The sequence below is a fragment of the Melospiza georgiana genome, chromosome 5 (genome assembly GCF_028018845.1).
Source record: "Melospiza georgiana isolate bMelGeo1 chromosome 5, bMelGeo1.pri, whole genome shotgun sequence".
Classification (NCBI taxonomy): Eukaryota; Metazoa; Chordata; class Aves; order Passeriformes; family Passerellidae; genus Melospiza; species Melospiza georgiana.
In genome coordinates, this window is record NC_080434.1 from 26,111,277 (window position 1) to 26,133,525 (window position 22,249).

Here is a 22,249-nt window from a genome sequence, read left to right on the forward strand (position 1 = left end):
GTGCAATAATGTAATTAGATTTCACAATGTGTAATAATGATTTTTATGCAATGCAACAACTGTGCATTAGAGAGGGGAATTGGTTCCCATTACAGAGCCAGCACGAATCTTGGGCCAATACTTCATACCTGACAGTGCATCTGTTGGGTCTCAGGTCTGGGCTATAATCCAGTAAAAGCTGGAGAACAGCCTAGTGCAGGGCTCTTTCCACTGTGACTCCAGAAATGCCTCTGTGATTCCTCCTGCATGGGCAGCACCACCAGAGCCCAAGAGAACCCAGTGCACTGCTCCTTCATGAGTGGAATGCTCACAGGAGAGGACAAGCCCTTTCTGTAGAGTAAGGAACATCTTTATCTGCCTTGGAGAGAACTATTTAGGACCTAAAGTGTAGCCACAACACATGAGCCTACCCAGGTGGGAAGAAAATCAGCAGCACAGCCTGAGATGAATGAGGAAGGATGAACCAACACGGGACGAAGGACTACACAGGGCCCATTACAGAGATAATTAGGAGACAAAAGGTAGAGGGATATTAAAAGTGCTCCTGATCCACAGATATTCACTGCTCCCAAGTGCAGCTGCTGCTGTGTGAGTGGGCTGACACAGAGCCTGGCACATTTTACCCCTTAGCACAGATGGGGCCAAGTAATTTCCAGCATCACGTCTCCCACTTCAGCCCCTGATGACTGGGCTGGAGCACTTGTGGCATGAGCCAGAAAGGGCACAGCAGTGGCCACTCAGCACGTCCTGCAAGGCAGTGGAGAGCAGCAGCAGAAATGCAACCCTTGGTCCCAGCACACCCAGAGCTTGGCTTAGCCCTGCCTGGACAATGGCACCCCAAAGCACTGTGACTTGCTCTTGAAATCCAATTGTGACAACAAATATTTGATGCCTTCAGAATAAATAATTGTCACTTTCCCTCTGAGTGGACTTGTTTTAAATGCCACTTACTCTGGCTCTGCCATTAATGAGCACAAGTTGACCCACTTATTCTCAGCTGCATTTTCCACAGCAAATCATGACTTTACTGCAAAGGTACAGAATATTAGAGACGCAATTTCATTGGCAAGATTTTTTCCGTTAATATTTTCCCTGAACATTTTTTTCTCCCTCATCTTGCTAGAATGGAGAATTGCTCTTTTGCAGGTCTATTCTCACTGCTATTCCCTTGGCTTGAGTGAAATATATATGAGATGACTCAGAGTTTGAACTCTCAGTATATATTTCTAATACAAAGTCTCTGTGTGTCTGGGGACTTAAAACAGATATTTAATTTTAGATAAGAAATACTGGTGACATCATGCCTTTGATTTCTTTGCTGGATATCCGTGCAGCCTGCACACGGTGAAGCTGTTCAGCCATAACAGCCCCATTGCTTTTAGGGAGCTGCTTAAGATTCAGCAGAGGTGCAGAGCAGCAGGCAGCCACTGGTTCTCACAGGTGGGGCTTAGGGGGAGCAGACCATACAATAATACATATGTAAGGGTAAATAAGGATATTGCAAAGAAAACCAGGGTCTTCAAGTCTCATTTTTGTGCAGCTGCTGTGCCTCAAGGACAACAAAGTTCTAAGCAGGGCACATTAGCTTGAGGGTCAGCTATTCTTACCCCAAAGCCACCTTGCAGATGTTGGTTTATGCCCCCTCAACACAGACATAGGAGAGGTTTAATTTAGCCTCACCATCAGTGACTTCAGCTTCCCACAGCAGCAGATGCTGGCAAGTGCATCCAAGCAGAAGGAAGCATGCACGTAACAGCTTCATTTTTAGCTTTACAGATGAAAAAAAAAAAAAAAAAGGAAAAAAGGCATGTCTTCATCTTATTTTGAAACATGACTAAAAGCTCATATGCATGGAGGGAAGAAAAAAAATCAGACAGACTCCTGCAGCAACACCTTTTAGTCGAGACCATTTTGATGACATTACAGTGACAAATACTCAGCCCTTCCTACAATTTTATACCTTCCTACACAGCAGGTGTTTTCCAAGAAGATCTAGGAGAGCTATTAGCATGGATAAACAGGGTGTAAGACAGGAAATAAAATTTAATTGCTGAGACACGAGTCAAACTGCCATACTTGCACATCAACAGAAACACTTAGCATGTGGGGTGTCTTACCAAGGGGTCCAACAGAGCCATCATTCTTCAGAACTCCAGTCACTGTTGAAACACCTTCCAAAAGTTTAATCTCCAGTACAGCCAGGAGTTATAAAACTGCTGCAAGCAGCATCAGCTCCATCACTCTAACCTGCATGAAGGAAACCCTCCTCAGCACACTCCCTCGAGCTTGTTAAGGGCTCTTTATGCAACATCCACAGGTGTTGCTGTTACTTCTCCAATTAGGGACCAGAGTTACACCCAGGTGGGCACAGAGCTGATTAAAGCAGCTCCTAGCCTTCATACAACATACTTATGGTCTGTTTACTTTTTCCACCCCCTAGCCTTTGTCAGGTGCTTCTCCTACTTGCTCTAAAAGAATGATGAACAAACCTGTGGAGTGAGAGAATTTGGTTTGTTTGGCCTGTAAAACAGAAAGCTTAGGAGTAATGTAATAGCAGCCTCTTGTACCTGAGAGAGCCAAAAAGAAACATGGAGAAAGACTATTTGCTGCCACCTTTTCTGCAGTGATGGGTTCAATGGCTGTGAGGCACAGTAACCCCTCAGCATCGCTCTCTTATGATCCCATGCTCTTGAAGGTACAGCCCAGGGTTTGCTGACATGCAAAGGTCACTCCCCTTTTCACACTGCCAGCTGGCAAGTGATATTCCAGGCCTACCTAATACTATTGTAATTTTTTATGTTAATAAAATATGGTTGGAAAAAAAAATCACAGGTGTGAAGTATGGCTGAAGACTCAGCAGGGGTGTTTCTGCAGTTCCTCAGGGAGCCAGCAATTCCTTCTGACCCTGAAACCAGAGCCTGTAGGTGACAGGCTTCTCTTTTTTTTTTTTTTACTTTTTTTTTTCCCTCTTTCATTCTTTAAACTGTGGAACAGCATAATATCTAACTAAAGCTCATTGTACATCACCTTACTGGTGTATTGGGTCAGGGAGTCCGTGGGTTAATCCCAGGATGTGTAATGAAACATTACTTATAACTACGTTTAAAACTTCACCTCTTCATTGCTCCACATAGTGCCACTTGCTGTATAACCTATGGTGAACTGCAGCACTCAATTCACCTTCTCTGGACACTACTCATTATTTTATAGGTCTCTAACATGTCACTTCTTCTGTGCCTTTGCACTAAAAATATTTCTAAATGGCTCCTAACAGGAAAGTCTCTGCTTTCATTTAATAAATCCTTTATGTCTCCTTATTCCTTGGTCCCCGGGAGAAGCAGCGTGATCCAAGGAAAACACGTGCAATCGATTGGGAACCTGGGATTAAGCCTCCCTGGAATGTTACACCTTTAAACACTCATGGTAGCCCTGCCACTTTCCCAGCTGCAAGGCACAATGAGCAGATGTTTTCCTTGCCCCCTCTGACCAGGCTTTCCTCAAGCAGGGGATATGGCCCATGTGACTGAAACACAATTTACCTGGAACTGGGATTTTCTTCTAAGATAAGGCAGCAGAAATCACCACACATGTCCATAAGCTCCCGCCTCTGCACTGGCAGGTGGCTCCTTGTTGTTTTGTTAAACCTCCAGCATTTGTAAGCATTGGGGCATTTATATTGACTGTGACACACTACCACTCAGATCTCCTGTATTAGGGTTGCATTGTTTTTTATGTGAAATATTGCAGCAGCTAATTGCAATTACCAGAAAGCATATACAAGAGAGCTTGTTGATTGCCAGTAGACAAAGACACTTTGGAAATCTTGGATTTTGCTATAGATGAAAGCCTGTAAATTTTAAAATAGAAACCACGTTATCGTTTACAATTTCCGTTTGCGAACAAATTCTGCTAAACAAAATTGGCGGCTGATTAAGTAAACATTTATACATAAATAAAACAGTGAAGATCTCTTCAGTTGTTGAGATGCAGCCAGTTCAGTCTCTCGTAAATAATACAGTGATGAATTCTGGCGTTACAGTGCATGATAAAGCTACCTCGCCTCAAAGTCTTAGGCAAACTAATCCATATGATTATGAATGGCATGAATCAATCAGTTCATTTCAGTCATACCAGCGTTATATAAATGTCACCAAAATCAATGCCTGAAAGATATAACAGATTAATAAGTCCTCATGCGGTACATCTAACTGGGATGCAAACCTACAGCAGATAACTTTACGCTGAACACAGCTATACAAGTAGTTTGAATAAGTCATTTTAATAGAAAACTCAAGGGCAGGCCTGTAATGAGCAGGCGTGGATGAGAAAAATCTGGTGCATTATTAATTTCAGACAATGCCGAGTTCTTTTTCATAATGTACATTTTATTAATGCTTTCTGTGATAGCTTTTCATACCGGTTCACCACCAGGAGTACAGTAATTACAATGTATTAAGATTCATTCCATGCCTGAGGAGTAAGGAAGTCCAGTTACGATATGGAAAGCGAGTGAAATGTCAATCAGTATTGACTCAGGGCTGGATTAAATCAAAACTCTGCCAGGTGGGTTTGGTAACAGCACCTCCCTCACGCAATCTTCAGTGATTATCTGCCTCCCCCTCCTCACTGCTCATCTCCATGTGTGACCTGTGTGACGTCAATATGGATGCAGTGGATGGGATTCATCATTTTTATGAGGACTTGGGGTTGGTCTGGCTCATCTTCACAACTGTCAGTTGTGGGGTGTCAGCCTCTTTTAGGGTTGGAGAGAGAGAGAAACTTTGAAGGTTGTTGTAAATGCCTCCTAACTCCTAACTTCTAGACATAAAGGGTTTAAGGTACAGGATGATGGGATTGTCTGGGAAGAAGAACTACTAGTCAGTGCTCCAATGAAAAAAAATCCACCACTCAACCCAGCTAGGGGAATTCTACTTTCCTGCAATCTAGTAAAACCAGGGAATATCTTCTTTCCTGTAATTGCTGCCCCTAAGTTTTCCCCATGCTGCACCTCAAACCTCCCCACGGTCAGGAAGCCTTGGCTTCAGGATTTAGCATTGCCCTTAAGGGCCCTAGAAACCATAAGAATGGTTTCTATATTTCCTCATATCTGTGAAAGATTGTGAACTTTGGAACATTTTGGAGTTACTTGTTTTGCTTAATACACTGGCTGACTTTCAGCACATTTCCAGCACAAAGTCAGGGTGTGTTACTCATATCTTTCACTATTTTTCTCCTTGGAAAAAAGATTAACAGCCTTCACTGGGGAGGAAACCACATCCCCAAGATGATGGTCACCTTGCCTGGGGACACTATACAAGGCTAGAGAAGTGGGCAAAGGAAGAGGTGTCCACATGTGGCAGATGAAAGCACAGTGCCTCCCATGCACTGGTTTGATAAATTAAAAAATGTCCTGATAAATATATAAATCACTTGGCACTGGCAGTTGTTAGGTGTTAATGGTAACACACACAGCTGGATGACAGGAGGTATTCAAGTATTCAAGTGGAAAAGACTCCCTGCAGCTCACCTTGGGCCACTGCAAGCAAATTACCACTCTAGATGCCCAAATCCCTCAGGAATTTGAGGCAGCTTCCAATTTCTGTTGATTGCCCACTGCCCATTCCTTGCAAAGCTAAAGGTGCTTTGGCCCCAGTGCTGTGCTAAACAGTGTTTCATGCTATCTGGCTTTTTCATGGGGAAGACACTTCACCTTGGCACTGCTTTCCTGCAAAATGCTAAGCTGAAGAGAGACTTCTATGTCCAGAGAAAGTTATTGGGGGTAACTTTCAAAAATATAATGCATGGGCTTTTTCCTAATTTCAATTTCTAATTTCATTCTCTTTTCCTAATTTCCCTGCACTGCATGAATCCGAACAGACTCAGAGTAAATAAGCCTCATTCCCTGGAGAGGTGTGGACACTACTCTGCACTCCTGCTACTGAAGCTGGACCCAGCAGCGTTACCTACGACTCCTGGGACGTGTTTGGGTGGATAAAGGGCAGTACAACACACACATCCATTTTCTCTCCTCTCTCATGGACACAGCTACACAGACACAGGGACCTGCAGTGGCTGGCAGCCCCCTGAACCAGACACAGCCTTGCACACGCGTTTGCACAGACAGAGAACTGCACAGACAGGCACTGGCTGACATGGACACAGAACATGTCTAGGCATGCCTCCATTTACCCAGCCAAACAGTTGGCCCAAAGCCATTAATAAGCCTTCAGGGTTTGGGATTTTTTTCTTTTTTTCCTTTTTTTTTTTTTTTTAAACTAATGCTAAAAGCCTGAGGATCACCACGCTGATGGGGTTTGCATCCCTCTGATGACTTCTGCCCATCCCACCCTCCCCCCTCCCACAACTGCACCAAGCAGTCCAAGTCCTCTGTGGGCTGTAGCTGATTATTTACATCAGCGGAGACCATGGGACCGATGAGTTCACCCTGCTGACAGGGACTAGGGAGAAATGTCTGCTGAATCCTCTGCAGGACAGGTCCATCCTCCTTCAGGTGTCTCCTGCAGTGATGGCAGAGCTTGGCTGCAAGAGCCCACGCCAGCCTCCAGCAGGCAGATCCCGTGGGTTCCCATATATCCATCCCCAGCTGAGCTGATTGAGAAACGCTATCTTCAAGATACTAAGGCTCTTTTCTTTTTTTTTTTTTCCTCAAAAAAATATTTCTATTTACACAAGACAATAAAATCTGAGCAGCTTTCCCCCGAGAAGCTTTGGCCAAGTGGAGCTGCTGCTGGACACATGCGCCAGTCCCTATTTACAAGCAACAGCTTCGCTTGACAGTACTCTGCTGGCACGTTCAGCTTCTCCTGGTGTAAGGACTACTTCTCTGTCCCTCTGGTCCTTCCCTGGTTGGCTCTTCGCACTGACAGGTCTGTATTTACAACAGCAACCTGGATCCGGCATGTTCCCCTTTTCACAGCCCAGCCTGAGGGCATGGAGAGAGGCTCAGGATGGTGGATCAAGCACACTCGGCCATTTTTAAAGTGTTATCAAGTCCCAAAGTCAATGTTCTGAGCAGCTGAAACTAATTTCTTATTACAAAAGACAATTTTCACCTGCTCTGCTCATCTTCAAAAAAGAGACGAGCGGCCAAACACCGAGGGCCCATCCCAGGGTGCTGCCATGCAGTGGGAATCTCAGCTGGCTGCTCTCTCCATGGGGATGCAAGGGTTTGGTCGAGGCCAGCTTCTCCGGCCTCTCCTGTAGCACGATCCCAAGTGAGGGACGGGGGGCTGAGGCACAGAGGAGCTGAGGTGGTGCACTGGCACGGGCTGGCCGGGGCAGGCTCAGGGTCCCCAGGTGCTAGATGACACTGTCCTCCATGGTGACTCGCCTGAAGACCGGCTCCTGCTTGGGCGTCCTGACGCCTTCTGTGAAAAACAAGGGGAGAGCAGGTAAATCCCCGGACCCTGCAACCAACAGCAACTATTTTCAAGATCATTCCCATCCCCAAACAAAGCAGAGGATGCCTTGCTTGCCTTGAAAAGGAAGGCTTGCTCAGGGAAGTGAGTGCATTTATGGGTGAGCATCCCATGGCGAGTCTCCTCCCACCCTTTTTGCTGAATTTGTATGAGCCAGTAGTTTGTTGTACAGCAGCATCAGCCACTGCTGCCCACTGCTCTGCAGAAGAGTGACACCGTGGTGCCTCTTTGCTCCTCTGTGTTTTGCACATCACTGAGCTGTGGCCACCAGTTTGTGTCAACACAACAGGGCTTGTTTGAGCAAACTGCATTTTTTCTTGTGTCCCCCTCACCCCTTAATAATAAATATTCAGTATAAATGACTGCAGAGTAAACAGATTTGTTTTGATATCAGACATTATCTGAAGGGCACTTTGCATCCTGAGTGCTCTGCTTTACCGCTGCCTTTATAATCCCTGCAGCCCAAGGGGGGAAAGCACCTCCTTTCACAAGCTCACGTTGGGAGGACACAGCCACACGCACTTTGGGGTGAGCTCATGCAGGCTTTCTTATAGATAGTATTTCAGGGAGATGTTACGGTAGGCTAATCACATTCAAGAAGAATCAAGAGTTATTCTGGAGACATTTTCTAAGCATAAATAATTTCACCCGGTTTCTCACCCTCCCAAATATATGTTGCTCTTTATGTCATCAAAGGCAAAGTGGTGGGGGCAGAATCAGCAACTTTTCAGGCATCTCCCAGCTTGGCCATTTTGGCTGATCTTTTGGGGTTTTTCTGAGGAGGAGGGACTTTCATCCTTTCCTTGTTGCTCATCTATCTTTTCTTCTTTTTTCCTAAGTAGTAGGATGCATTTTCTTTCATTTCCACTGCTGTTAGTTCAGTGGGCTGCTTTGCACTGCAGTTCAAACTGCCAGCAGTGGAAAATGCCTGGGTGCACAGTGTGTAAAGAAAATCAAGAATCCCACCTATTTAATATGTAGCACTCTTCCTGGCTGATATCAACAGCAGCTTAAGCAATGAGGCCTTTTATCTCTAAGTTTGAATAAGCAAGCAAGGAAGTGAGTGAGGGGTGAGGGGAAGGTGACCAAAGGGCAGAGCTGAGGTGTTTGCACTGGAAAAAATAATCCTGTTCTATTTATCAGGAAGGGACCCTCTCAAAAAAAAAAAAAAAAAAAACAACCCAAAACAAACCCAAACCAAAAGGCTGCTTTGTGGCAAACCATTTAAACTTATATATATATTTAAGGTGAGGAAACCAGGGACTGACCAGAGTAGGCATCTGATAGCCACAGCAAAGATTTTAGCTTGCCTCAAATACGCCTTCCATCACACATGGTTCCAATTCCCCATGACTTTGCACTTCTCTCCAGCTGCCTACAGAAAGCACCTGAGAAACTCTTTTTGACATATTTCAGCCAGAGGACAAAGCCTTGCCAGAAGTTTGGGGCTTTTTCTTTTAATACCCTCCCACCCAAAGTTCCTTTTCCCACACCCCCTTTGCAGCTTTTGTGCAACCAAATCCTCAGAGATGCTTGGGGCACCGTGTTTCTGCTTCCCAAGTGGAATCCCCAGACATCCTCCACCCAGTTTGTTGACTGCTTGGTTTTCACCTTTCACCCTCCAAAGCCATTTTTCAGTGGATATTGCCACAGACTCGTGCCCACTGAAAGGTGTGTCCTACCCCTGGTAGGACACAAAGGCTGCAGGGCCACTGTCTGGAGTGAGGTTTTCTGCCACAGGGACCCAAATCTAACTCTGCCTGAGATGCCTCCAGGAGAAGTGGGAGAAGATAGGCTGAAAAGAGTTTTATTATTGCTGTAATTTACCCACCAAGCACCCTTCTGCTGGAAATAACCTTTCCAAAGCTGTAACACAAGATGCAGTCCATTGTAAGTGGCAGTCTGAGATATTTGGTCATCTGTACAAATATTGCCATCACACCAGCTGAGCAGGTTGTGCAGCAGCTATGTTTGTGTCTTCAAAGTTGCTGTTTGGGGTTTTAAGCAGCACTGCCAAAACACCAAGCATTTGCTTCCAACACATAGTAATTGCTCCGTATACCAATATTTCTTGTTTATTTATTGAGGCTTTAACTTGGGTTTTAACATGTGTACAGTGTATTTAAGGAGTAGAAATATAAGAAAAGAAAATATGTGGAGGGCAAAGAAATGAAAAGACAGAAAACAGTTAGGATGATTTTTTTTTTTTTGTTCTTGGCATTTTCCTGAAGAAGACTATCACCATCTGTCTGGTGTACCGAATACAATAAACAGTAAGCACCTGTAAAAAGCTATTTTGATGTGAAAAAGGAAGATTTCCAAGCTATCCTGGCAAGTCTTGATATTTCAGCTTCAAATAGACTGCCTCTTCTGAACTGGGATGATAAATGATCTGGTGTATGATCCATGCATCCCAAAGCCTTTGGAAGAGCAAAAGTGGCCCTAAGCCAGCTACCTGTGCTGAAGGAAATGTCCCTCATTCGGGAAAGGGGAGTGCTGCTGCCTCCAGGGGTACTGCAGTGCCCTCCCCTGACTGCAGTGCAAGTGTCCCCACCCAGGACAGTCACTGAACAACCCATGGGAGCCTTCCCTGGGAGCACTAATCACAGATTTTATCTGGCTTCAGCTTCACACTGCAGGATGTCCTCCACGCCGTTACCAGAGAGCCCGCAACAACATGACATTGATATAATGTTCATGAGCCCAGACTATTTAAACCCTAAAATATTCATTAAATGAAATTTGCATAGAGTGTAGCCAAATGCAGCAGATAGCTAAAAATAAAGTACTTTTCTCTCTAAAGGTAAGGAGGAGATCAGGGTGTGACAGATGACCAAGCTTGTGCTCTTAGGCTTTCCTGAGACAGGTCTTTAATAAGATGAGCTATCTTTCTATCCCTGTTGACTAGGCAATTCTGCAGGGTATTACATTCTTCATAACCGAGTGAGATCAAGGGCACATGGGGTGTGACAGAGAGGCCAGCTGGTCAGGGAAGGGGGATGCAGGCAATAGGGACACACAGACACAAAAGGACCCCCAGGAGCTCAGTGCCTCCCCCCATCACCACTGTTTCCCCTGGCCCTCTGAGGTAACCCACTGCTTATTACCTGGGGCAAGGGAGGAAGGAAAAAGATTGGTAAACAACTACAGATGTCAAGGAATTAAAAGCAATCAATAGGCAGAAATGAACAGGACCATGGTAAGCACTACTGCCTACACAGTGCCTCCAAAGCTGTGATGGATACCCCCCATTGCAAGCAACCCTCCAGCCCACATGGTCTTTCTTGGCATGTCTTTTGCCTTGTATTTCTCCTTCATGTTTCAGGGAGATCTTACAGTCTCTGCTGGCCCTTGCAGAAAATGGGTGGGAATTGCCTGCTGTAGTCAAGGTGTCCCTAAGCAGTAAGCTGATGTGTCAGCTCTCTATGGGGTGGTCTGCAACGGGATTATACAGGAAAAATAACCCAGTCCTGCACAAATTAGCAGTGAGTGAAAAAAGGTGTTCATAACTTGTAAAGCATCCTAAGATGATATTCAGGAAAATGCAAAGCATGGAGCCTTGCACTTCTCCATCCCACTCTTCCCACCTGCAAGAAAGGCTTTCTGAAGGGGCAACTCAATCAATGGATTAACATTAACAATCCTCACTCCCAACATGCCTGGCAGCTCAAGCTTCCCAAAGGTGGCCCTGTGTTTCAGAAAATGGTCTGTGTATCAGCTGATGTTCTCATCAGCTCAAGCACTACCTATTTGCCTCTATTTTGTCTGTTTTCAGCTGAAAGTGGGATGCTTGTTGCACTTGAATTATGAAGCTTTAATCTTCTCCCTGTAAGCCAAATCTGGTTTGGTTTTCTTTCCTTTGTTTTGTTAAATGGAGCCCTAGAAAAGATCCCTTGAGTACAGGGCTGATTATCCCCTTCAACCAAGCCTACACAGTTATGTGCCCCAAGCATGAGTATGGATTTAACATCATAATCACTACTGCATTTTCATCAAGCTTTTTTCTCACATTCTTGCCTTGGTTCAGCACTAAGAAATGCCTTAGAAGTTTTCCAGCTCTCCCTCATACCCCAGGAGCATTGCAGGCACCGAGGACTTAACAGTGAGTTGATTTTCACATGCTGCAGTCTGCACAGAAGAAACTGCTGCCAGTCACATAAGAATTGTACATAGTGAGCTACTGATCAACAAGCACCAACCCTCACCATGCTCATAATCAACTATCTGACACAACAAAATCTGTTTTCAAGGGGAAGAAAATGCCAAAAACAATCTGTGTCCTGCTCCCCTTCATAAAACATCCCCACTATATTACCGTCTTAAACCATTTTTGGCTTAATAAAATTAATAATACATATTTTCCCTCTATTTTGTGATTCAGCTGTTTTCTAAGCCATAAGAAGCACCAACAGTGAATCCTGTGATGTCAGAGCAGCCTGGGAGCAGAAATAATCAGCTTGAAAATAAACAGCATTTTTTTGCAATCAAAGTGCTAATAGGCATGGGTAGGCTGGCAAAGAGAAGGGATGGAGAAGAGGGGAAAAACGCCTGCACATTGATAAACCTGAAATACATAAAAGGGCTGGGGAAGAATGACCATTTGTAGTAAAAGAAGGTAAAAATTTTTCAGTAGGACAAAACCATCCCACAGCAAATCCACCACTGGTTTGTTCTTGTAGTTTCAGAAACACTGGTAAATGCTGTGTTCATCATCTGCCTCCCACTTTATCATGATGATATTTGCTAGGGTGCATCTCACCCTCTGCACACACTCAATTCCACCATACCCCTGAAAAACTATTTTTTGAGTCTAATACAGTAAAAGAGTTTTTATTTTCCCCAAAACAAGAGGAACCTGTTATTTCAAGCCTCAGCAGCCTCTCTTGGGCTGCTGGATGAATTGCTGTGACCACACAGGTGTGAGTAACCTGCTGTACCTGCAACAGTGGATCCACCATGCACTATCCACTTCCATCGCTGCTGGTATGGATAATAAAATCAAACAGGGAGGCAGCATCAAGAGCAAGAGCATAACCTGGCTGGCCAGTGGCTACTCTGCTATGAAGTCAGGTGATTCTCCACTGTTCCAATAGGAAACGCTCCCTTGCTGAAACCTAGACCCGGCAAGAGGCACTGCTGCGATCAGTGCATGGTCCCACATGGAGTTTCTTCCCCAAGATATTTTGGGCAGAGTGTCTGCAGGAAGGACTCAAGTGGCTTGAACCAGAAGGCCATGAATATCACCAAATACCACCACCCCTGGTTCTCTTGCCCAACCAGACTCTGCTGAGAAGCACCGAGCAGCACGGCCCCGGTGCGAGGACAGTCCCGGGATGGGGCAGAACTGCTCCACTTTGCTGCTGCTGCTGCATTCCTCCTCCAGCACTGGGAATATCTTGTTCAACGGGTGCCTCACCCGCCTGCTCCAAGCCTTTTGGCTTTTACCCAGCATGATAGGACTTGGGTAGGCACAGTTTAGACGGAGGCAGCACCAAGTCCCTAAGCCCAGGCCGTGGGAGGGCTTTGTGAAAAATCACTGAAAATTCATTACCAATCATATCCAGAGGTGGTTATTTCCCCTGTCAACCTTTCCAGTCTATTTTGTGGCTTCCTGTATTCCTGACTGCACTTAAGGGATTTGATGGGGGAGGCTGGAGGGGAGCAGTGAAGTGCCAGTGGGCCATTGGCAGAGGTGGGGCGGGAGGGACCATGTGGCCAAGGATGGTGAGGGCGCTTGGCATATGCCCGGAGCAGGAAAATAAAGAGACAGCAAACAACGACCGAGAAGGCCTAACGGGGACTTGTTTTACTCTTTGACATGCTACCAGCAGTTTTTAATCTCAGAAAACCCAAATTAAAAAAAAAAGAAGAAAATTAATAAAAGAAAAAAATTACAATGATTAAAAGATATGACACGTGAAACACTATACTCAAATCATCCATGTGTCGTTGGCTACTTTATACAGTAGGCACAAAACAGACCTAGAATCACCTGCAACAAATGTCAACCAGTGTTGTTCTTGCCCCTAAACAAGTACCACCAGCCTGATTTTTCTAGTCAGCCACAGCTGCAAAACCTTTGTGCTTAAATTTCTCAGCTTAGGCCTCCTTTCTTCGGCATTGCTCACCCATGCTGTAAAGGAGCGGAGACTCATACTGAAGACATTAATGGAGAGAGGAAGAACAACGACAAAATAAGAGAGATTAATTGTACAGTACATACATACAGTATCTTCTAAATCGTGATCAGTTGTTTATTGGTTGGCAAACAAGCTTCACTTTTACAACAAATATTAGTAATGAGGTCATTCAACTGCTGAGACCGTACAAAATGGATCATAAATTAAAAAAAAAAAAAAAAAAAAAAAAGAGAAAAAGAAGAATTCATATTCCGTGCTGCTAATTTACCTCCAGAAAGCCTATGTTACTTAGAAATCCGGTCAAATAAATAAATTTCCTGTTAGGAAAAATAATGAACAGAGGACTTTTTTTTCTTTTTTTTTAATTAAAAATCACCGCAAAGTACTTTTTAGCTCACTACGCGTCAATCTATTTTCTTCTTAAACCACTGCAGTACAAGTGCCTAAACCGGGGACCAGACTGAGCCGAGAAGGCCCTTTGCTCCTCCAGTCTCCTGTAGAACCCCCTCTACAACTACAAAACCTCTCCTCAGTCCCTGGATGTGACCCGAGGGCCTGGCTGAGGGGCTGTCGGCCAGAGATGCTCCACAGGATTATCGTCACCATCGGGTTGTGCACTGACAATGAGGAAGTTTGCCCTGCTCTAGTCTGCCAAAAGGTCTGCTGGCAACATGCCGGCTGAAAAAGGTTATACAGCGAGGAAATTAAAAGACTGTCTTGGCTGAAAAGAAATGGTGATGGTGTTACTAAAAATGGTCCTTAGAAAGTGATGTTTGGGGTTTTTTTTGTTGCCCAGTGAGTTTTTTTTTTACTGGGATGGGAAGGGGACAGAGAGAAGGAGCAGTGGACGAGGCAAAACAAAATTAAAAAAAAAAAAAAGGAAAGAGTTATGAAAAACCTTGCTCCTACTGGTAGACAAACTTACAAGACCAGCACAACAGAAAAAAGTTCTTATTTTTTTTTCCACTACATTAACAGGGACGCAAGTTCTGGAGGAACAGAAAGCAGACTATATGTGCAATGCTAGTATCTGTACATTACATAGAAATTGTTCGCTTCTCTTTTTCTGCCATTAGTTTTTATCATCCGTTAATACAGCAAAATGTAAAATATGCCTTTAGCACAGGATTCTAGGATTCCCTTCCGTCTCATTAAATTTGTTTACGTTTTGTTTGCTCCCGCAGCAAAGGGCGCTGCAGTGAAACCAAGTTGTGAGTGACCATAACCCATGGTGTGATCTGGATTGGTAAGAAAGAGTTTTGCTAGCTTGTTTTACGCAGCGCTCCCACCTAGATGCGTCATCGCTACTAGTTTCAAACGCACATTTTTGGCCTTTTATTATTTTTTTTTTTTCCCTCTTAAATCAGGTCCTTGGTATTAAGAGCAACACAGCATCAAGGATTGTTTAAACAAACACGGCATAACTTGAGAAGGCCACGAAGTGTGCCGTTATCTATCTCTTTCATTAACATAATGAAGTCTGTCTGGAGGGAAGAAGGATAGGAAGATAAGGGGGGCACAGCAGTTACTGTCCTCTCCAGGTCGGCCTAAAAATTCCAGTAAAAAAAGTCTGAGAATTTCGTTTTGAACAGCATGAAGATTTAGGAGTACACACAATATTACCACTGTTTGGATTAACTCAGAACAGTAAACCGAGTGTTACGGAGAGGCTTTCAGTTGTCTCTTTGCTTAATTTTTGCTGAATCTTCTATAGACTAGTGACCAAGTGAGCGGGTCCTTTTGCATTGCCGTCCGGAGAGGTTCCCTCTTTGTTTGGCGGGACTATAAAACCGTCGCTGCTGCCTCGACCTAGCTGGTAGTAAGTGTGTAGCTGATGGACGTGGTTCCTGGAGCCAAGATTGGGCATGCTTTTGTAGTAAACGTCGTCGGCATCGCCACCGCCGCTTTTCGCTGGTGGAGGATCGGTCTGGGTGCTGGCGGTGACGCTTTCCGTCATGGGCATGCCAGCCAGCGCGGGCATGCTGGTGTACAGAGAATCCCTGTTGGGCGACTGCAGGTCGTCCGTGTGCTCGTTGGTCAGCAAAGGGAAAAAGCTCTCGCTGTTGTCTTGCGGGATGCGACGCCGGCTGTAGAGGTGGGGCTGGTGGTTGTCCGCCGAGTACACCCGGGGAGGCAGCAGCGGGGCGTCCGACTCCTCATGGATGAGCTCCAGGCCCAGGCTCTCCTCGTGGGTGAAGGAAGTGGCGTCATCCAGCACGATGGCATCGTCCTCGCTCCCGCCGCCCACGCTGTTGACGAGTTTGTTCATCAAGTTGCGGCTCTGCTCGCTGGAGCGCTCATGGTTGTTCAGGTAGGAAGGGATGTAGTTGGAGGTGAGTTCCTTCAGGATCTTTTTCTCGAGGGCGTTCTCCGTGTGGTTGTACCCACGGTCAAGGATTTGCACGCAGTTGCTGAGGTACTCGCCGCTGGCGATGCTGTAGCTGTTGCCGTGATTACCATTCAGTGGTAGAGTATCCGTGACACTTGTATCCCTGGCATTGTTCAGAAGCCCCTCTGAAAAACATTACACAAGAGAGGGTGACTTGTACAAACAGGACACTCATGCGGGATGTGCACACTCAAACCCCCTTCCTAGGCTGCCGCAGCTGCTGGCGCTGGGCAGCAAGGAGAGCGTCGCGGCCAAAATGGGAGGGCGCAGCTCCATCTAACCAGCTGGTGGTCCAGGGCTTCCCAAAAAAAAAAAAAAGGAAAGCACTGTCAAGTGTGTGACTTGATGTGGCAACATCCAGCTGGAAGGATAACCTCTCCTGGCCAGCATTCTCCTACAGCTCTTGCACTCTATGTATTCCTGAGGGAGCTGAAAAATTCATGACCCTGTGCTGGTCCCAACTGCCCTGGCCCTAGGAACTTTGGAGGAAGGGGGCAATTCCTCCCAGCTAAGGAAAAAATATTTGCAGCCCAGGCTAATCACTACCAAAACTTTGTTTGGGAGTGGATCCTTTCTAGAGGAAAAAAAGTCTGCTCTCCCCTTTCGCTGGGCAGGCTGTCAGGATAAAGACATAAGGACTGAATGGCAGGATTCAGGGAGTAGCAAGGGGGAGGCACAAAGTGCTTCCTGGCCCAGGATTTTCTGGAACAAGGCTAAATGCCCTACCTCTTCTGGCTGAAGGGCACAACCAAAATTATTTACTCCACACTGGCCAGGTGGGGATTTTCTAAAACAATTCATGTTGGGGGCAGCTGTTCTGGGGTCTTGTGAAGCCTTTAAAAATTGCTCCTATTCCACCTGCAAAGTTAAAGCAGTGGGTTCAGCAGAGGGTACAGCAAGTACCATCACTGCCATGGTAAAGGTGGGCTCATGGGAACCTGAGAGGAGTAGCAGGGTCTTGGGGTGTCCCCGCTCTGCCTATTGCATCTCTACAGGTGTCTCAATGCTGACAACATGAGGCTGGAGCTCAGCTCTTTCCCAAAGCACTACAGGAGATGGCAGGGAAGTGCTTTGAGAGCAATGCCAGCATGGGTGGGGGCAAATGAGAAGAAAATCAGGCCCAGCAGTTAAGCCACCATGCTTTCTTTTTTGGGATCGCTGGTCTCCTTGGAAGGAGAGCAGGCATAGGGACGCATGAGATAACTTATCGACCTCTCAGCTAAGGGCTTCAGGCATTGCCGAAAACTGGCAAGCAACTCCCAGCAAGGCACAGTGGATCAGAGAAGCCATTAAACTGACAATTTCAGATGAACAGTTGCTCATACCATGCTTAGTACATGGCATGTGTACCTTCTGAAAATACAGGATTCAGTCTATATCTGCGATGGAGTAGTTGCTGTATGTCAAGGGCTGGAAAGCGCTACTGAAGGCTTCTTCTTGCTTTTGAATGAAATGCCCCAAATGTGTCGGTCACCTTTTGGGTTTCTGAAGCTTAGAGGGTGCTGCTGTATCCTGGGTTTCCCAGCAAATGAGGGAGCTATGCCAAAAAATCAACTAGCCATCACAGACATAGAGCAAAGCCGTTGATTTTCACGGTGAAAGATCTCCAACCGAGTCACGATGCTTGGGGAGAAATGAAAAGTGAGCATTTTTGGGGGAGGGCTGTATGTAATGGGTGACAGGTACAACAGCATCTGTTTGATGGTTACGCTGAGTAAGGTATGCATTGAAGCACTGAGCACTGTGCTCCTGCTGCCAATGCATAGATCTGGGGTTTGGTGCAGAAATAAAATGGGAGGCATTGCAAGTGAGAACAGAGTGGGGGCTGCAATGAAACACACCATATAAAAATGCCATGACCTCGCAAATAAAAACACGAAGTTGGGGAAAAAAAAAAAAGCATACACAACTAAACAATAAACTATGCTGGGTAAACGATACCACAAAAATGAGAAATAAACAAAGGAAGCATCATCTAATCTCATCTATATATATATATGTAAACATACATATATATACACACATACATACATTCACACGCATACACATATATATACATGTCTATTCATAGTCTTTTGATTTCAAAACTGTGAGGGTAATTTCCTTTATTAACTACATCATCTATATGTGATGCAATAAAAGTGAACTAAAAAAAATTACATTTGATATGCAATGTTTAGCTTTACTCCCATACTTGTCTCTCTGTAGGGCTCTAAACGACAGCATGAAGAAAAGGAAAGAAAAAACAACAAGTAAGCTTACAGCGACAGTAGGAGAACATGAGTAAAAAGCAAATTGATGATATGCAGAAAAGAGAGTTAACGGAAATAATTTCCACTGCCCAGAATACATGAATTTATTATAAGGTTTATTTCAGGTTAAAAATATTGACATTTTAGACAGAAAAAAAATATTTTACGCGCAATAGTCAATAGTCTACATTTTTATTTTAAAAAATTATCACATTTAAACTGTTTTCCAATGCCATTATAAAATGTTCAGCGTGCAACACAAATGAAGAAATAATGCCAGGAAATTTAAGAAAAGTTTAAAGTTGGTAACGGTCATGCTTGAAAAGACAGGCATTGTCAATGTTACTTCCAAAGTCTTAAAATGAATGGCTTTACTTACTGTTAGGTATAATAACCCCTGGTAGCTGAAACTGAATTCTGTTTCCTTGCTAAAAATGTTTTGCCGTCCATCTTTTGCAACAGTGCTTTGTAAGAGTATGACTTTGCTCATCATGGGGCTGCTGGCATTTTACAAACTTTGGTAAGTGTGATTTTTACTTTAACCAAACATATGGCAAACTACATGGACTTGGCAAAAAAAGAAACAAACAGAAAATAAAAAAAGAAGAATAGTAGTTTGGATAATGGCATTGCTAGAGGAAACTATTAAGAAAGGCTTAAAACAAGAAAAGTCAGAGAATAAGATGAAGAGGCAGTGATAACGCTCAGCTTCCCACTCCTCAGCTGTCTGTTGGATTTTAAGTAGAGCTTGCTAATGGTCATTAATGCTTGTGGACACTTTCTCTCAGAATTAATTCTGACCAAAGGTGTTGGGATGTTTTCCTGCTTTGGAGAGACTGAGCCAGTGTATGTCCCTCAGCTTCCAAGGACAGTGAGCACTCGGCCCCTGACCTACCACCTCCTCCTCCCTCTACACTCTGTGTCCTGTCAAGGAATTGCTTATGTCACTGGAATTTGGCCTTTTAGGGTCTGATTCCCCACCTCTTTTCAAGGGTAAGTTTTAGAACTTCCTGCCCCTGGTGATTGCCTGCCACAGATGTGGCAGCTTTGGCTTAAGCAGAGACAGTATTTTAAAAGAATACTGGGGAGGGGAAAAGAAACAGGTGGAGCAGATCAGTCCCTTGTTCCTTGGGGTGTCCTGCCCCATCCATGGCCAGCACCAGAAGTGGTAAATGAACGTGCAAAAGAAAGTCACGGCCTTAGTGATGTGGAATGAGTTAGTTGGATGGTGTTAGCTTGCAATGCTCACTGCACGCCAGCCACAGCCAAGGCACACCCAGAGATGATGACAGCATCTACTTTTACAATGCACTCTCCTGGCTTTAGCATTCCTGCTGGTGCAGCATCCCCAGAGGGCCCACCGAGACCACTAGGCCTGGTTGGTTTTGCTACCCTTCATTTCTGCCACGGGATCTCCTAATATTCACACTTTGTAACTGTCCAGGGACCTAACCAGTTTGAAAACTAATAGCTATAGCAGTTCTGTGGTCATTAATTAACTCACAGCCTCCTGAAAACAATGGGTTAGGTTCTGCTCCCTCTGAAACCATTGGCAAAGCTCCAGGAGCTTAAATGGGACCAGGGTGGTCCCATTCTCTTTCTTCACTTCCCATGGATGAAGCCTGGACAGATTTCTCCGTTACTTATCTAACTGTGTTGAACAGAATAGCACTAGCAAAAAAATTATGCTGTTTTTGTGGAATAACATTCTGCTAGCTCAGGTAACTGTATCAGATTTTAGTATTAAAAATTTGAAGACCATAAAATTATTAAAATAAATCTAACACACATATATGCCCATATTGCCTGGGCAGAAGCACCCAGACCTGAACATCAGGATTCCTCTTAAGGTGAATGCTGACTCAGCATTACCTGTTGCCATTTGATTTAAAAGACTCCCATAACTTAAGGTTATCATGCAAGAAACTAGTCAGAACATCAAAGTTCATTTCCACATTTGCAGTACATTGAAAATCTTAAAACTCAGAGCATTTCATGTTTAACAGTAGCCCCTTTTCAAAAAAGCATTCTTGGAAACAAATTTATTGCACAAAGTTAGCATAGTTTTGGAAATTAATAAACAGCAAAAAGGATAAACACGTGCTTTCCTTGTGCTTTGAATGCAAATACCCTACTGATACAGTTCAACATCTATTTCTGTCATAAACATGGTGCCATAGAGTACAAAGGGGGCTTTCCTGCTTGCATTATAACCATCTGTCCTGGGTTGACTACTCTGAACCAGGACACCATCATTATTTTCCCTCTCTTGGATATCCTTTACTGGGAAGTGATGCCTTCATTGAGAGCGGAGAGCTGACAGAGTGCTGGCACACTTGCACTGGAATGCAGTGCTACTCTATAGTGATTCAGCCACCTTACAAGGAAGACCAAAAAAATAATCCCATGGAAAGGGCAGAGCAGGATGGAGCCACCAAGAGACAGGAGCTGTCAGAGGTCACACTCCCCACCTCCTCAGGCCCTGCTTAAACACATCTGCCTCTCCCTCACAGAAGCACCAGGACATCAGCTTACAAACACTGTCCCTTCCCACAGAAGCCAGAGCAGAGACAAACATGTAGGTGACAAGAGAGTGATTTCCATAGCAGAAAGCTCCATCAGGTACAACCGATTCTGCCTGTCTCTTTTCTGTTGCCAAAAGGAGGATATCAAATATTATCTAGATTCACTACACCTTCTTTCGATTATTTTTTCCCCTAACAACACAGATAAAATGTATAAATGCAAACGGCAAAACATTTCTTATTTCAGCTCTGCTCTTTGGAGCTGGCCTACACTTCTTGCTTCAACTGTCATTTTTCTTAGAGATCAAGGGCAGTTTTGTTTTATTTTGCATTTTACTCCCTGTGCAAACCAGTGCACTGCTGGCCACATTTCTGCAGGCCATTTCAAATGAGAGCAGCTTTGGTGGCAAAGGCCAGTTTAGCTTCACTTACCTTCAGCGGTGCTCCTGTTTCTGAAATGAATGGTTTAACAAGGAAATGCGCTGACAACAACGAGAGGAATGAATGTGTCTGACAAAACACACACACACACACACAAGTCCAAAACAATACAAAAGCAAGGAGACTGAAAAAAAAATCAAAATCAAAATACTGTGAATGCTTTGAGAAAAACTGACAAAAGTCTTTCAAAGTGAATTGGATTGCTCATGGAAAAATAGCATCTGGAAGATGGAAAGATGCACTGAAATGAAAGGGAGGGGAGAGGATCTTTTTTTTGTGCCCAGTTCCAAAAAAAAAAGTGTGTGTGCGTGGGGAGAGAAAAAGTAAAAGGAAGAAAAAAAAGAAAGAAATGGGCCAAAATAAGCCACAGAAAATGGAATTCTCACTAGAAAAATTAGAGAGAAACTCCAGCACACCTTGTGCGTTGTACATGCTGACAGAAGGGTTGTTATAGACCGCCGATTCCCCGAGCAATGTATTATAAGGGTTGTTAGTGCCATGAGGACGAAGCAGAGCATTGGTTATAAGATGATTAGCCATGGCTCCTGGAGCAGCCCGATAGAAAGACAGAGAAAAAAAACAACAAAAAAGGTCAATCAGGCAAATGTGGTATTAAAAAAAAGGGAAAAAGAACATTCAGAATGACAACAGTTGAAATAGTCCTGATTACAAGCAGCCAGCTAATTAGACTCGGAAAACTGTATGCCACTAAAGCAGAACAGATGTTACTGACGATGCACAAATCCAAACCAACGCAAAAGAAAATGTATCAGAAAGCGGATAAGCTACATTTATGGTGGTTCCCCAGTTGCTCGGAGTGTAAGCAAGGCTGCGCCCACATGCTTGCTACAAAGAAAGAAAGGAAGATGGCAGCCTACACAATGTGGGGGGAAAAACTCTCCGGAAAGTGCCAAATGAATAAAAAAATATATATATAATGACTAACAGACAACAGCACATTCAACTCCCACTATGTGCTAGGATCTCTTTTGCCAGACCTTCACAACGCATCTAAATCAAAAAAGCAGAATTAAAGAGAAAGGATGGAGAATGCAGCCTCTCC

At 44.4% G+C, this 22,249-nt stretch overlaps 1 protein-coding gene across 16 annotated transcripts in view; it reads right to left on the minus strand.

The window, feature by feature from the left end:
- Positions 1-3,496: 3,496 nt before the first annotated feature.
- The window catches only part of ADGRL3 (adhesion G protein-coupled receptor L3), a 493,129-nt gene continuing 474,376 nt past the window's right edge, over positions 3,497-22,249 (minus strand). For 7 of the 16 annotated variants that reach the window (XM_058025176.1, XM_058025175.1, XM_058025179.1 and 4 more), the window contains 2 exons: positions 21,603-21,731; positions 13,223-16,093 (listed from right to left, as the gene is read on the minus strand). In XM_058025176.1, coding sequence (XP_057881159.1) covers positions 15,288-16,093; positions 21,603-21,731 — 935 coding nt within the window. In that variant the 3' untranslated portion in view covers positions 13,223-15,287. Of the gene's footprint in view, positions 7,389-13,222; positions 16,094-18,128; positions 18,181-21,602; positions 21,732-22,249 lie in introns of those variants that run through there. The other 9 variants (XM_058025182.1, XM_058025181.1, XM_058025180.1 and 6 more) reach the window with 5 other exon arrangements.